General features: G+C 39.2%; 1 protein-coding gene across 1 annotated transcript in view; it reads left to right on the plus strand.

The window, feature by feature from the left end:
- LOC150080217 (Na(+)/citrate cotransporter-like) overlaps positions 1-12,263 on the plus strand; it is a 130,384-nt gene that overhangs the window by 96,018 nt on the left and 22,103 nt on the right. Inside the window, exon 9 of the mRNA XM_090380648.1 lies at positions 11,809-11,989. Coding sequence (XP_090236774.1) covers positions 11,809-11,989 — 181 coding nt within the window. The remainder of the gene's footprint in view (positions 1-11,808; positions 11,990-12,263) is intronic.

A 12,263-nucleotide genomic window follows, 5' to 3' on the forward strand; every position in this document is an offset into this window, starting at 1 on the left:
TTTGCCTTTAGCCAGCGGGTGGTTGGTTGGTGGAACAGACTTCCATCCCTTGTTGTGGACGTTGATAGCCTAAATAAGTTTAAGGCTCAGCTGGACAGGTATTTTGAACGAACAGAGGGGTGAAGTGGAAGTGGTTTTTTTTTTTTTTGGCTGATGCTGCATAAGCTTGCTTTCTTGCATCAAATGCCTCTACTAATGCTAAAATGCTAATTCCAGCAGCTCTACATCCTTCTTGAAATGAGGCCTCCAAACCTGTATTCAGTACTCAAGGTGTGGCCTGACCATTGCCTTATACAAGGGAATAATCACCTCCTTATCCCTGCTAGAAAAATTCCTGTATGTCATTGACAATACACCATGAGCTACTCTGGCAGCCTGTCTGGACTGCTCAGAGAACTTCATATCATACCTTACCCCCAGGTCCTTTTCATTCTCTACCACTGTCAGTGTAGTACCACAGAGTTGATACATTGCTCTGGGGTTGGTGTTTCCCATATGTAGTATTTTACATTTGTCATTGTTAAATTCCATTTGCCACCTCTCAGCCCATCTGCTCAACCTTTCCAGATCCTGTTGCAGCAGCATAGCGTCAGTAGTGTCCTTGACAACCCTGCCGACCTTTGTATCGTCTGCAAACGTGGACATTAAGCTTGATATACCATCATCAATATCATTTATAAATACAGAAAACAATAATGGACCCAAAACTGAACCCCTGAGAGACGTCTCTAATAACATTAGTCCACGATGAGCAGTGTCCATTGAATACCACTCTGTCTTCTCCCACTCAACCATCCCTTTACCCATAGCAGCAATTTGCCTCCAATGCCACACTGCTCCAATTTGTGCAGCAGTGGAGGAGAAATTGTTGAAGATAAACACAAGACACCTCGGGTGGATGGAATCTGTCTAGTTATATTAAAGGAGGCAGCAAAGGAAGTATCAAAAGCCTTTCTAAGATCCAAATATATAATATCAAAGTTATTCCCTGCATCCTGTTCTTTTGTGACTGCATCATAGTATCCAATCAAATTGGTCAGGCAAGACTTCCCCTTTACAAAACCATGCTGTGTCCGAGCTATAACTGAAGTCTTGTCTAGATGATCCTGCAGTGCTTCTTTAACCAGTGCCTCCATTAATTTTCCTGGAACAGAAGTTAAACTCACAGGTCTATAATTACTTGTGTCAGCCTTTGATCCTCCTTTGTGAATTAGGGTCACCCAGTCTATGTGTACCTCTCCTGAGCCCAAGGAAGCTCTTATAATTATGGCTAAGGGTTTGCTTACTTCCTTTGCAGCCTCCTTTAATATAACTGGATAAATTCCATCCACCCCAGGTGTCTTTCTTGTGTTTATCTTCAACAATTTCTCCTCCACTTTACTCTCAGTTATTACAAGATTATCTAGCTTACTGCCAGAGTTGAATACACCTCTTGCATTCCCCTCACTGAATAACTCCTCATGTGCAAATGCGATGCAAAATATTCATTTAGTTTGTTAGCTACCTGAGCAGGATCATCAACAGTTGAACCATTGATATCAAGTGGACCAATCTGATTCATCCCTTTCCTTCTAGAGTTTACATAAGTAAAGAAACCTTTGCTGTTTTTCTTTGCATCCTTTGCCAAAGATTTCTCGTAATCTGCCTTCGTCTGCCTAACCTCCTTTGTAACTTGGTTACATACCAGCTTATATCTTTCATAGGCTTCTGTATCACATGTTAATTTATATGTATCCCATGCATTTTTCTTCTTTGCCATATGTCTCATTAGTTTATCTGACATCCATTTAGGCCTAATCCTTGAACAAAGGCGCCTCCATAGCCAGGTGGGAAGGAGCAGCAGTGCGTAGCACACGCTTCTTGATTAGACCGGGGTTCGAGCCCATCACCACCAAATACGGAGGATGCGGAAAGGTCAGGGAATGACCACCGCATATCCCGGAGCAATATGGCCTTAGTTGCTAATGCTCCTAAAACCAAAGTAACAATAACAATAACAACCCTTGAACAATATTTCTTAGTTGGTATGTAAAGTCTTGGAAGCTACTAGGCTACTAGGCTCAAAGTTCTTTGAATGCTTCCCATTTTGAATTTTCTGTTGGTAACATCATCAGTTGTTCCCACTGTATAGAATTTAAATACTCTCAGACCATCGTAGTCGCCTTTACGAAAGCAGAAACCCTTACCTTTACCCTTGATGGTAGTTACCTCTTTGAGTAAATCCCACTTCAGCACATTGTGATTACTGCCACCTAGTGGTTCCTTTATCTCCAGATTCTTAATGCATGAAGAATCACTACTGATAATCAGATCAAGAGTATTACTTCCTGTAGTTACCTCCTGAACATGCTGATGTAGAAAACAATCATCCAATAAATCCACAAAAGCCTTGCTAATGTCCAGCTATGTCGACTGGCTTCACTTCCTTGGATATTATGTGTTTATTAACTAATAGCATAGCCCCTCCTCCCTTCCTATCCTGTCTATCCTTTCTGTACACATTGTACTCCCCAAATTCCAGTTCTGCATTCCTTATATCTGTGTGACACGACGGCTCTGATATCCCAACAATATCTGCCTTTGATGTTTTGAGCAATACCTCAAATTCATCAAATTTATTTACCAAACTCCTAGTATTGGTGTACACGCAAGTATACATGCACCTGTTTCTATTCTTAGCTACCCTAACACAACCCATGTGTTTACTTGTACCGCAATGACTCCCAGCAATCCCTTGAATATACTGCATCTTATTTTCCAGGCTGCTGTCCATTCCGATAGAAGCAGTGCAAGAATCACTTTCACCTCTGCCAGTGGCTACTGTTAATCTTTTAGTCCTTGTATCCCCCCAAGCTAGTAGTTTTCCGACCCACTTAACACTGCCTCAATAACATCAGCAAATATTCTTGCACCCTTTCTATTTAAGTGTATCCCATCCCTGTAGAAGCAGTCTCTCCTGTTAACAAGTACAGACCAGGCTGAAAAAAATTCTACCCCTTGCACAATCTTCCAGGGCTGAATTGATCGACAAGGCTCTCATCACTCCCTCCTATCGTGTCTGGGCAGAATTGCAGACACTTTCAAATTCAACCCTAATTCACGGATTTTTTTCAACAGTGACCTGTACTTGTTAAGTAATTCTGCCAGTCTCCTACTCTTAATATCATTAGTACCAACGTACAACTATATCACCTTTTGAAAGCTGTCAACTTCCACAACAACAGATGGAAGTTTGCTCCAGAAATCAATCACCCACTGGCTAAAGGCAAATTTTCACACATCTATTCTACAACTGTCTTTCCTCAATTTGAATTTAATTTCCCCCCAGGTGATTAATCTGGGCAAGAGGAAGAATCCTATCAGCATTGAATCCCATCAGAATTGTTCACCTGTAAGTGATTACTTCTCCTAATTATTTGTTTTAAAATTGTTTTTGGAAATGTACAGTTTGACCAGTACTGGTTTCATTTCTGTGAATATTGAATGTTGTTTATATACTGTGAATATTGTTTACAGTATTCACAGAAAAGAAACCTACAATGGTGTGTGACACGCAATACTATTATGTACAGGGTGTTCCACGTAAAACCAGCCCACCTCATACTGGTGTGATATTAAATTTTGAACAATTCTCATGCGAAGTTGTTCAAAGAATGAATTTTAGCCAAATCATTTTAGTTTGTGTTGCTCAACATACAGTCAGCATTTGGTGCTCATAAGTGATAGGTGGCGCCTCCGTAGCTAGGTGGGAAGGAGCAGCAGTGTGTAGCACACGCTTCTTGATTAGACCGGGTTCGAACCCGTCACCACCAAATACGGAAGATGCGGAAAGGTCAGGGAATGACCACCGCATTTCCCGGAGCAATATGGCCTTAGTTGCTAATGCTCCTAAAAACCAAACAAAACAAACAAACAAGTGATAGGTGTGTGAGAGTATCGTCAAGAATGCCATATTCTGTGCAAGAAAGGATTTGTATAGTGGAAGCCTATATATGTACTGCCTCTTTTAAGGAAACACAGGAATTGTTTTCTAAGAAATTTTCTATTTCTACCATTCCAGCTAAGAGTACTATTCAGTGCTTACTTGCAAAATAGTGGAAAACAGGTTCTGTTGTAAACACACCGAGAAATCATCTAGCTTCTGTTAGGACTCCAGAGGCGGTGTTGAACATTCAAAAGAGAATTTTTAGCAACCCCCGGAAAATCTATCAAGAAATTGTTGCAACAAATTGGAGTGAAACCAACTTCTTGTTTTTATGTACTTCATTACCTGAAATTGAAACCCTATTGCGTGACGTGTGTCCAATCCTTGGACACACGTCATGCAATCAAGGACTGCCACCTGATGCAGCAAAATGCCTGAATTATTGTGAGTAGCTCCTTAACAAGATTTCAGATGGTGAACTTGACCCACTGCTTTATTTCACGAGTGATGAGGCATAGTTCCATCTTTCTGGTCATGTGAATTCTCATAACACTCGATACTGGTGTGCCGAAAATCCTAATAACTTACATCAGAAACTGCTTCAAGAACAGAAAATCAGGGTATGGTGAGCGGTTTCTGGCAGTCGAATCTTCAGCCCAATATTTTTTGGCACTACAGTGAACACAGCAGTTTATCTTCAGATTTTTAAGAATTCTACACTCAGTTAACAGAACTGAACGTGAAAATTGCTACTTTCAACAGGATGGCACCACATGTCACATATCTCATGAATCACTACCCCATGTTCATGACAGTTTCACAGGAACGCACAATTGGCAAAGGAGTGGCTGCCACATTCTCCAGATTTGTCTTTGTGTGACTTTTACCTGTGGGGATATTTGAAAGGAAGAGTTTATGAGCACAGCCCCCACACAATAAATGAACTGAAGGACAAGCATTCGAAGAAATATCGAGGTTATCGATGTCCCTGTTTTGCTTCAGGTCACCTTGAATATGATTACATGTGCTCAAAAGTAAATGCACAAGGACATCATTTCCAGCATCTCTTATAACTGTGTGTATTCGGAGAGAATAAATAAAGTTACTTTTGACTGAGTTTTTTTGTTTTTATCTCATTTTACTCCTGTCTAAATTTCTCTAATTATTTTGCTAGTGACTGGAGCCAGTTTTATGTGAAACATCCTGTATTTGGTGTCAGACTACTGCCAAATACATTATTGTATTGGTGGTCAGATGCTACTGTGGTGAAGAATGTACTGCTTATTTTTCATTCAATGCATTTTTATTCACTAAATGCTAAATCCTATCTCTATAAATCATTCATTAAATTGTGAATTATCTGCTGCTTCATTTTTGTATTTCTGTACAATTGTATTAACAATATGCAATAGCAGTTGAGTTTATGCAAAACCTGTTAGCCTAACTTATTCTTCCCGAAGGTGAGAGAGGAGCTCACATCTGGTGAGTATAGGCCCAGGGTCGTGAGCTGGATATCATCATTCTTCTCTTCTTCCTTGGTCATTCCCTTCTACTCCCCTCTCTCTCTCTCTCTCTCTCTCTCTCTCACACAGGGTAACTTAGGAATTTTTTTTGGCTGGTGCAGCAAAAGCCTCAGGCTCCCTTGCACCATATGGCTAATAATAATAAAATATGTATGTGTTGTAAAACCCATAAAACTGTTTTTAAAATTCAAATTTTCAACGATAAATTCCAAAAACCTGGATACAAAGAAGTTTCCAAGTCGTAGTATTTCTCAACTTGTTCTCAAAACCTTTTCTTTTCTCCAGTACTTGCTCCTGTTTTGTGTTGTCTATTTACACTTACTCCCCAAGTGTTTTTCCTTTTGCATAGACATTTTTTCACATCCAGCCATATCCTAAAAAAGGATGACAGATTCCTCTGTTCCAGTTGTTCCCTTGCAGTTACCTCAATCTTTTCAAATAATGGAGAAACCATCAACTGCTAATTCTTACAATAAAATTCTTTTAAATAAGTTTCCATCTTAAGGTTTGCCTTCTGTTTTTTGCTAATGGTGCCCAGTTTTCTCCCCCATCCATTCATTTGCAGATGATTGTAAACAGTTTCTAACTCCTCAACTAATTCTGGTGTTCTGTTCTTTCTCCCACTCTTTTTCTCCTTTATATTAATGATCCTCTTCTAAATAAACAGAATATTTATAAGACGGCATCGTTTTAAGTTATATCTCGTATTGTGAATACCTTCACAACGAGTTGCCATGATATTGCACTACTTCGAATAAGTAACGCTTCACCTAAGGAGAAGACTAATGTTACTTATTCTCAGTTAGGTACCACCACCACCCAGACGGCACAGTTTCAGGGCTATTTTGTATTTGTGTGGGGTAATAACTCAACTATCCAGTTGTTCCTATTAGACTTAGAAAAGCAAAAAGGTAGAGGGAAAGTAATAGTAGGAGTGGAAGAGGAAAAGAAACGGTGTAGAAGAATGAAAGGGACAGTAACTCCTTCAACTCACACCACTCAAAAACTCCTCGAATAGGCAACGCTTCCCCAGTGGAGAGGGCTGTTGTTACCTATTCTTGGAAACTCCGGACTTCATCAGGCTCCCCCTGGTGCCTGTTTCAGGGCTATTTTGTATTTGTGTGGGATAATAACTCGACTATCCAGTTGTCCCTATTAGACTTAGAAAAGCAAAAAGATAGATGGAAAGTAATAGTAGGAGTGGAAGAGGAAAAGAAATGGTGTAGAAGAATGAAAGGGACAACAACTCCTTCAGCTCACACCACTCAAAAACTGCTCGAATAGGCAATGCTTCTCCAGTGGATAGGGCTGTTGTTACCTATTCTTGGAAACTCCGGACTTCATCAGGCTCCCCCTGGTGCCGTTTCAGGGCTATTTTGTATATGTGTGGGATAATAACTCGACTATCCACTTGTCCCTATTAGACTTAGAAAAGCAAAAAGGTAGAGGGAAAGTAATAATAGGAGTGGAAGAGGAAAAGAAACGGTGTAGAAGAATGAAGTGGATAGTCGAGTTATTATCCCACACATATACAAATAGCCCTGAAACGGTGCCATCTGGGTGGTGGTACCTATCTGAGAATAAGTAACATTAAGTCTTCTCCTTAGGTGAAGCGTTACTTATTCGGAGTAGTGCAATATCATGGCAACTCATTGTGAAGGTATTCACAATATGAGATATAACTTAAAACGATGCCGCCTTATAAATATTCTGTTTATTCAGAAATGGCTGTGTATTAATGATGCTATTGCACTTAATACATACATAGTCTAAAATTTGCTCGCAGCTTGAGGTTTTAGTCCTAAATGCATCTTAGTCTAGATCCTCTTCTACTAACTGGAAATCCTCTCCATAGTTTTAATAATGATAGCACACTACATTCCACCTTCATGTTTGGGAAACCCTTTCTGCACAATCAATTTCAACTTTTTGAATATTCACCATCAGTTCCTTAAGTGCTGATCTTCAGGTAATTCTCTAATGGGGCAAAGAAAACTTTGTAAATTTCAATTCTTCTAAAACTCATTCCTGTCTTATTTCTTGCCAAAAAAGTCTGCTGCTGAAATTGTCATCTTCATTAATAATCACATTTCTAGATAAGGTCACATATCTTTATTAGATAACTGACTTTTAACTCTTCTTAGCATAAGCATGTCACAAATAATGCTTCCTCTTTATAAAAAAAATGGGGTTTTCATTTTGGCTTTGGTGTTACTTTTCTTCTAAACAGCCATTGACTCAATAAAAATCCCAAATCTGCCTTACTGTGGAATGTTGTTTCTACATCTAGGCTGGTGTCCCCAAAAATTTCTCTTAAGCTCCTGGACTCTGTGCAAAAGAGAACAGTTAGGTTATTGATCATCTTACAAACTCTCTCTCCTCTGTCTTTTGCATAAATGTGCAGTTAATAGTGAAATTTCTTTTCAATAGATATTTCTATGGGCAGAGTTCTTTTAACTGCCATCTATAATTCCACTTCTCTCTTCCAAACCAATTTGAACATATTCCTCAACCAGCCAGCTCCTGACTGACTCACAGAATCAACTTTTCCTCTTCATTTATCTTTTCTGTGTCTGTTTTTTGGACAAGCTCCCTTCATACATATTTCCCAAAAATTACAGTGTACAGAAATTCAAGTCCAATGTCAAATAAATACCTTTTCTCCTCTCCTCTCAATCTTCAACTTATGCAAAATACTAAAGTACTATAGATTCTAATAACTTTCAGTATTTGGGGTCACCATTAAAAAAACACTTTTTTTTTCCTTAGCCAGAGGAAGAAGATCTGAAAAGGTAGATTCTGACATATGGCCAATTTAATATATATTATTTTATATTACAACTACACCTTCAAAATTCCAAATTAATGCACAGCAGTGCAATTATTCTTTTTTGTTTAATAAATTTTATTTTTTTGTTTAAAACTCAACACAGTGAAAGGTCTATTTTTTGAGCATTAGTAATCTGCATCATTAATCTAAAAAAATGTATGTATTCTGTTAGCCCGAAATAATATTCCTGACAAAAACTCAAAAGGAGAAACCAAAACTGAAACTTAGCTTTATTTAATTGCAGAACTTTTTGTACTGGTTTTTGTAATTGTCATACTATAAACGTTTTCCTGAAAGTGGTGGTGGAGGGTGCATCTCCTATATGAGTTTATATGATAGAAGTGTTGTATCAAAAGGTTCTGATTTTAGCCTAGAGGAGGGTCATAAATTTTAAACCACCTGAAAAGAATAACGAAATTTTCAAATGTAATTATTAGAGTCTGTAAAGTATTAAATTCATATTGTGATGTATAACTCTTGTAATTTTTTTAAAATTATTGATTACTAAATTTTTAAAAATGTATACAGTTGTATATACTGTTAAAATGTAAAAATGTAAAAGTAGTTTGATGGTACAGTCAGTCCTCGTATAGCATGATAGTTGTGTTCCTAGAAACCCTCGTTCAATGCAAAATCATGCAATATAAACAACAGGCCCTATGGGAAAAATAGGGTTAGATGCCGACCACCCAAGATTGAACACACATTTGTAACCAAATCATTACCAAACACAATAAATAATGGTAATAAAATACTTGTGTATTTTATTACGACTATTACGTAATAAAATATTGCTAATGCTTTTGCTTCTATCGTAAGCAAACTTGTTTTTTGTTTGATTTTCTATCGAAACAGATGACAGTCGTTCCATCTCTTCCAATTCTTTGTGTATTAATCTAATGGATTTTAATTACAGTTTGAGTTGTTCCTGCTATGAAAGTTGTTTTTATGCATCTTTCTAATTCTTGGCGTTGCCTCATTTAGGCCTGTAGCACGTGCAATATCACACGGTCTCTCATTTCGCTCAAAGCGTTTCACAATTTCATATTTTTTCTCTATCGACAGAGGTGGACTGGCCATAAGCTTTACCGGGGAAATCCCGGTGGGCTGAAGGCTGGTGTGATTTTGGCCATAAACGCTAGTATGAGGCCACTACAAATTTTCCCGGGTAAGAATTTTTGACCCAGTCCGCCTCTGTTTATCGATATTGCTTTTCTTTTTCTCTCTGAATCTGCAGTGTTTTCACTAGGATGCTTCCTTTCCACACCTTTTAAGTATTTTACTCATTTTTAAGGAATAAAGCACAATTACAAAATGAGGAGGCACGCTTGATACACATAAAGCTGCGCGCATGTAGCAACTGAATAAACAACACCATAAAGGCAGAGATGCACTATTAACACCTCACATTTTACTAAAGCACATTTCTGGGGGTTACTACCATAAAACAATAAAAATAATTTCCAGTTGCGTTTCTGCTAGTGGAATCTGTTATAAACTGGTAGTAAACTTGATCTAATTGCATTTGCGATAATACCGATAGCTGGAATTGTGTGGGCTTTTTATGTTATTATGGTTAAATGTGTTCCCCTTCACTGATATAAAAAACATAAATACATTTTCAGAATCTTCTCTTCATTCCCATCGTGTTGCGTTCATTTGGGGTGATTCCGCGTTCGACTGCCATTTTTTGTAAACACATAGATGAATCGTGCATAAGCGAATTCGGTTCGTGTTATATAAGATATCATTCCCCTATTTATAAATCGTGTATGATCGAATTCGTGTAGTGTAAACACGTGTTATACGAGGACTGACTGTATTCATATATATAGGGTGTCTCAAAAATATTGGTACAAACGTTTAGGGGAGGTAGGTAACATCTAAAGGAATGTGAATCGCATAGGAACCCATAACCATAAACATCACCATAAGTCGGTAGACGGCGCGGTAGTCGCCGCACGAAGAGCATGCATCGATATACGAACTGTGAGCTGGCAGACATGCAATTAGTGTATGGATTAGCAGAGGGCAATGGACGAGCTGCCCAACGAATTTATGGAGAACACTTCCCAGACAGACATGTACCGGACCACCGTTTGTTTGCACGTGTGCATCAAAATTTGTGCGATTATGGGTCATTTAGAGGTAACAGGAGTAGTGCGGGCAGACCACGTTCGACGCGAATTCCCGCCATGGAAGAAAGTGTGTTGAATGCCGTCCAGAATAATCCTACTACCAGCACACGTGCCATTGCCTCTGCCTTAGGAGTGTCTCGTTGCAGTGTACAGCATGTCTGGCACAACGATTCCTTACACCCCTTTCATCTCCAAAGGGTTCAGTTACTGCTCCCCCCAAGATCATCCTGCACGTGTGGCTTTTGCTCAGTGGTTTCTCCAAGAAAGTGTTCAAGACTTGAATTTTACAGCCTATGTTTTGTTCATGGACGAGGCTTATTTCACTCGGGAAGGCTTATTCAATCAGCACAATGCTTATGTGTGGGCTCATGACAACCCACACTGCGTGCACCCCCATGCGACACAACATCGCTTCACAATAAATGTGTGGGCAGGTATGGTCGGTGGGTCACTGCTTAGTCGGCCCATAACTGTTACCATCCTGCATGAACTCCGCTAAATATCGGATCTTTCTTAAACAAGTTCTACCAGGGTTACTTGACAATGTTCCAGCAAATGTGAGACGCAACATTTGGTTTCAACATGACAGGACGCCTGCCCATTATGGAAGGTGTGTTCGTGACCATTTGAACAGGCGTTTTGGGCGTCGATGGATTGGCCGTGGTGGACCCGTTGCCTGGCCCCCACGCTCACCTGATTTATCAAGCCTTGATTTCTTTCTGTGGGGGTCCTCAAATCTATTGTGTCAGAATCGCCTGTGGAGACGGAAATGGATCTCGTGGCGAGACTAGTCTACGCTGCTGCTACTGTCAAAGAAACTCCAGGTGTGTTCGACCGTGTCTGCCAGGCGCCTCCGTAGCCAGGTGGGAAGGAGTAGCAGTGCGTAGCACACGCTTCTTCTTGATTAGACCGGGGTTCGAGCCCATCACAACCAAATACGGAGGATGCGGAAAGGTCAGGGAATGACCACTGCATATCCCAGAGCAATATGGCCTTAGTTGCTAATGCTCCTAAAAACCAAATAACAAACCAACAAACAAACAACCGTGTCCACCAATCCATGCTGCGTCGGTGTCACGCATGCATCAGGTCTCGTGGTGGAACCTTCGAGCATCTGTTGTAACATCATGAAATGCATCCATCTCGCACTCCATTGTTAATATTATGTCAAATAAATGTTTGCCACTAATTACTGTCTTGTGTCATTTCTGCTTATTGTGCCTCTGCTACTACTTTCCCGTGACATTTCCGGTTATGGGTTCCTATGCGATTCACATTCCTTTAGATGTTACCTACCTCCCATAAACGTTTGTACCAATATTTTTGAGACACCCTGTATATACACACATGTATGTAAGCGAGTAATTTTTTTTTTTTTTTTTGTCATAATAGCAATATTACCGATGCAACTTCTACTTTGGCTGTAGCTACTTTGCTTTTCATTATTCCTGCAAGACCTAAAGAAGGTGGGAAAAGTCCTGTATTACTTGAGTGGAAAGTTGCTGAGCAGAAGATGGCCTGGGGTGTTCTCATTTTACTTGGTGGAGGATTTTCACTTGCAGAGGGGGCCAAGGTTAAATCTTATTTTGCTAAATTTAACTAAATGAAATTAAAATGAAGATATTTCAGTATATGTATGGATTAAAACCATGCCATGGTTTTAATCCATACATATATGAGGAGTTAAAACCATGCCAGGTAATAAATAAGATATCCTACATTATATTTTAATATTTTTTAATATATTTTTTCACTAATTTTAATTGAATATTCAAATCTGTATTACCATATTTGAATACCATACTTTCATAATAATGTGTCTCCCCCCAACTTTAACCCTTCTTTTT

This window comes from Mastigoproctus giganteus, chromosome 9, assembly GCF_048544385.1.
Source record: "Mastigoproctus giganteus isolate SK-2022 chromosome 9, ASM4854438v1, whole genome shotgun sequence".
In the NCBI taxonomy this organism is placed as follows: Eukaryota; Metazoa; Arthropoda; class Arachnida; order Uropygi; family Thelyphonidae; genus Mastigoproctus; species Mastigoproctus giganteus.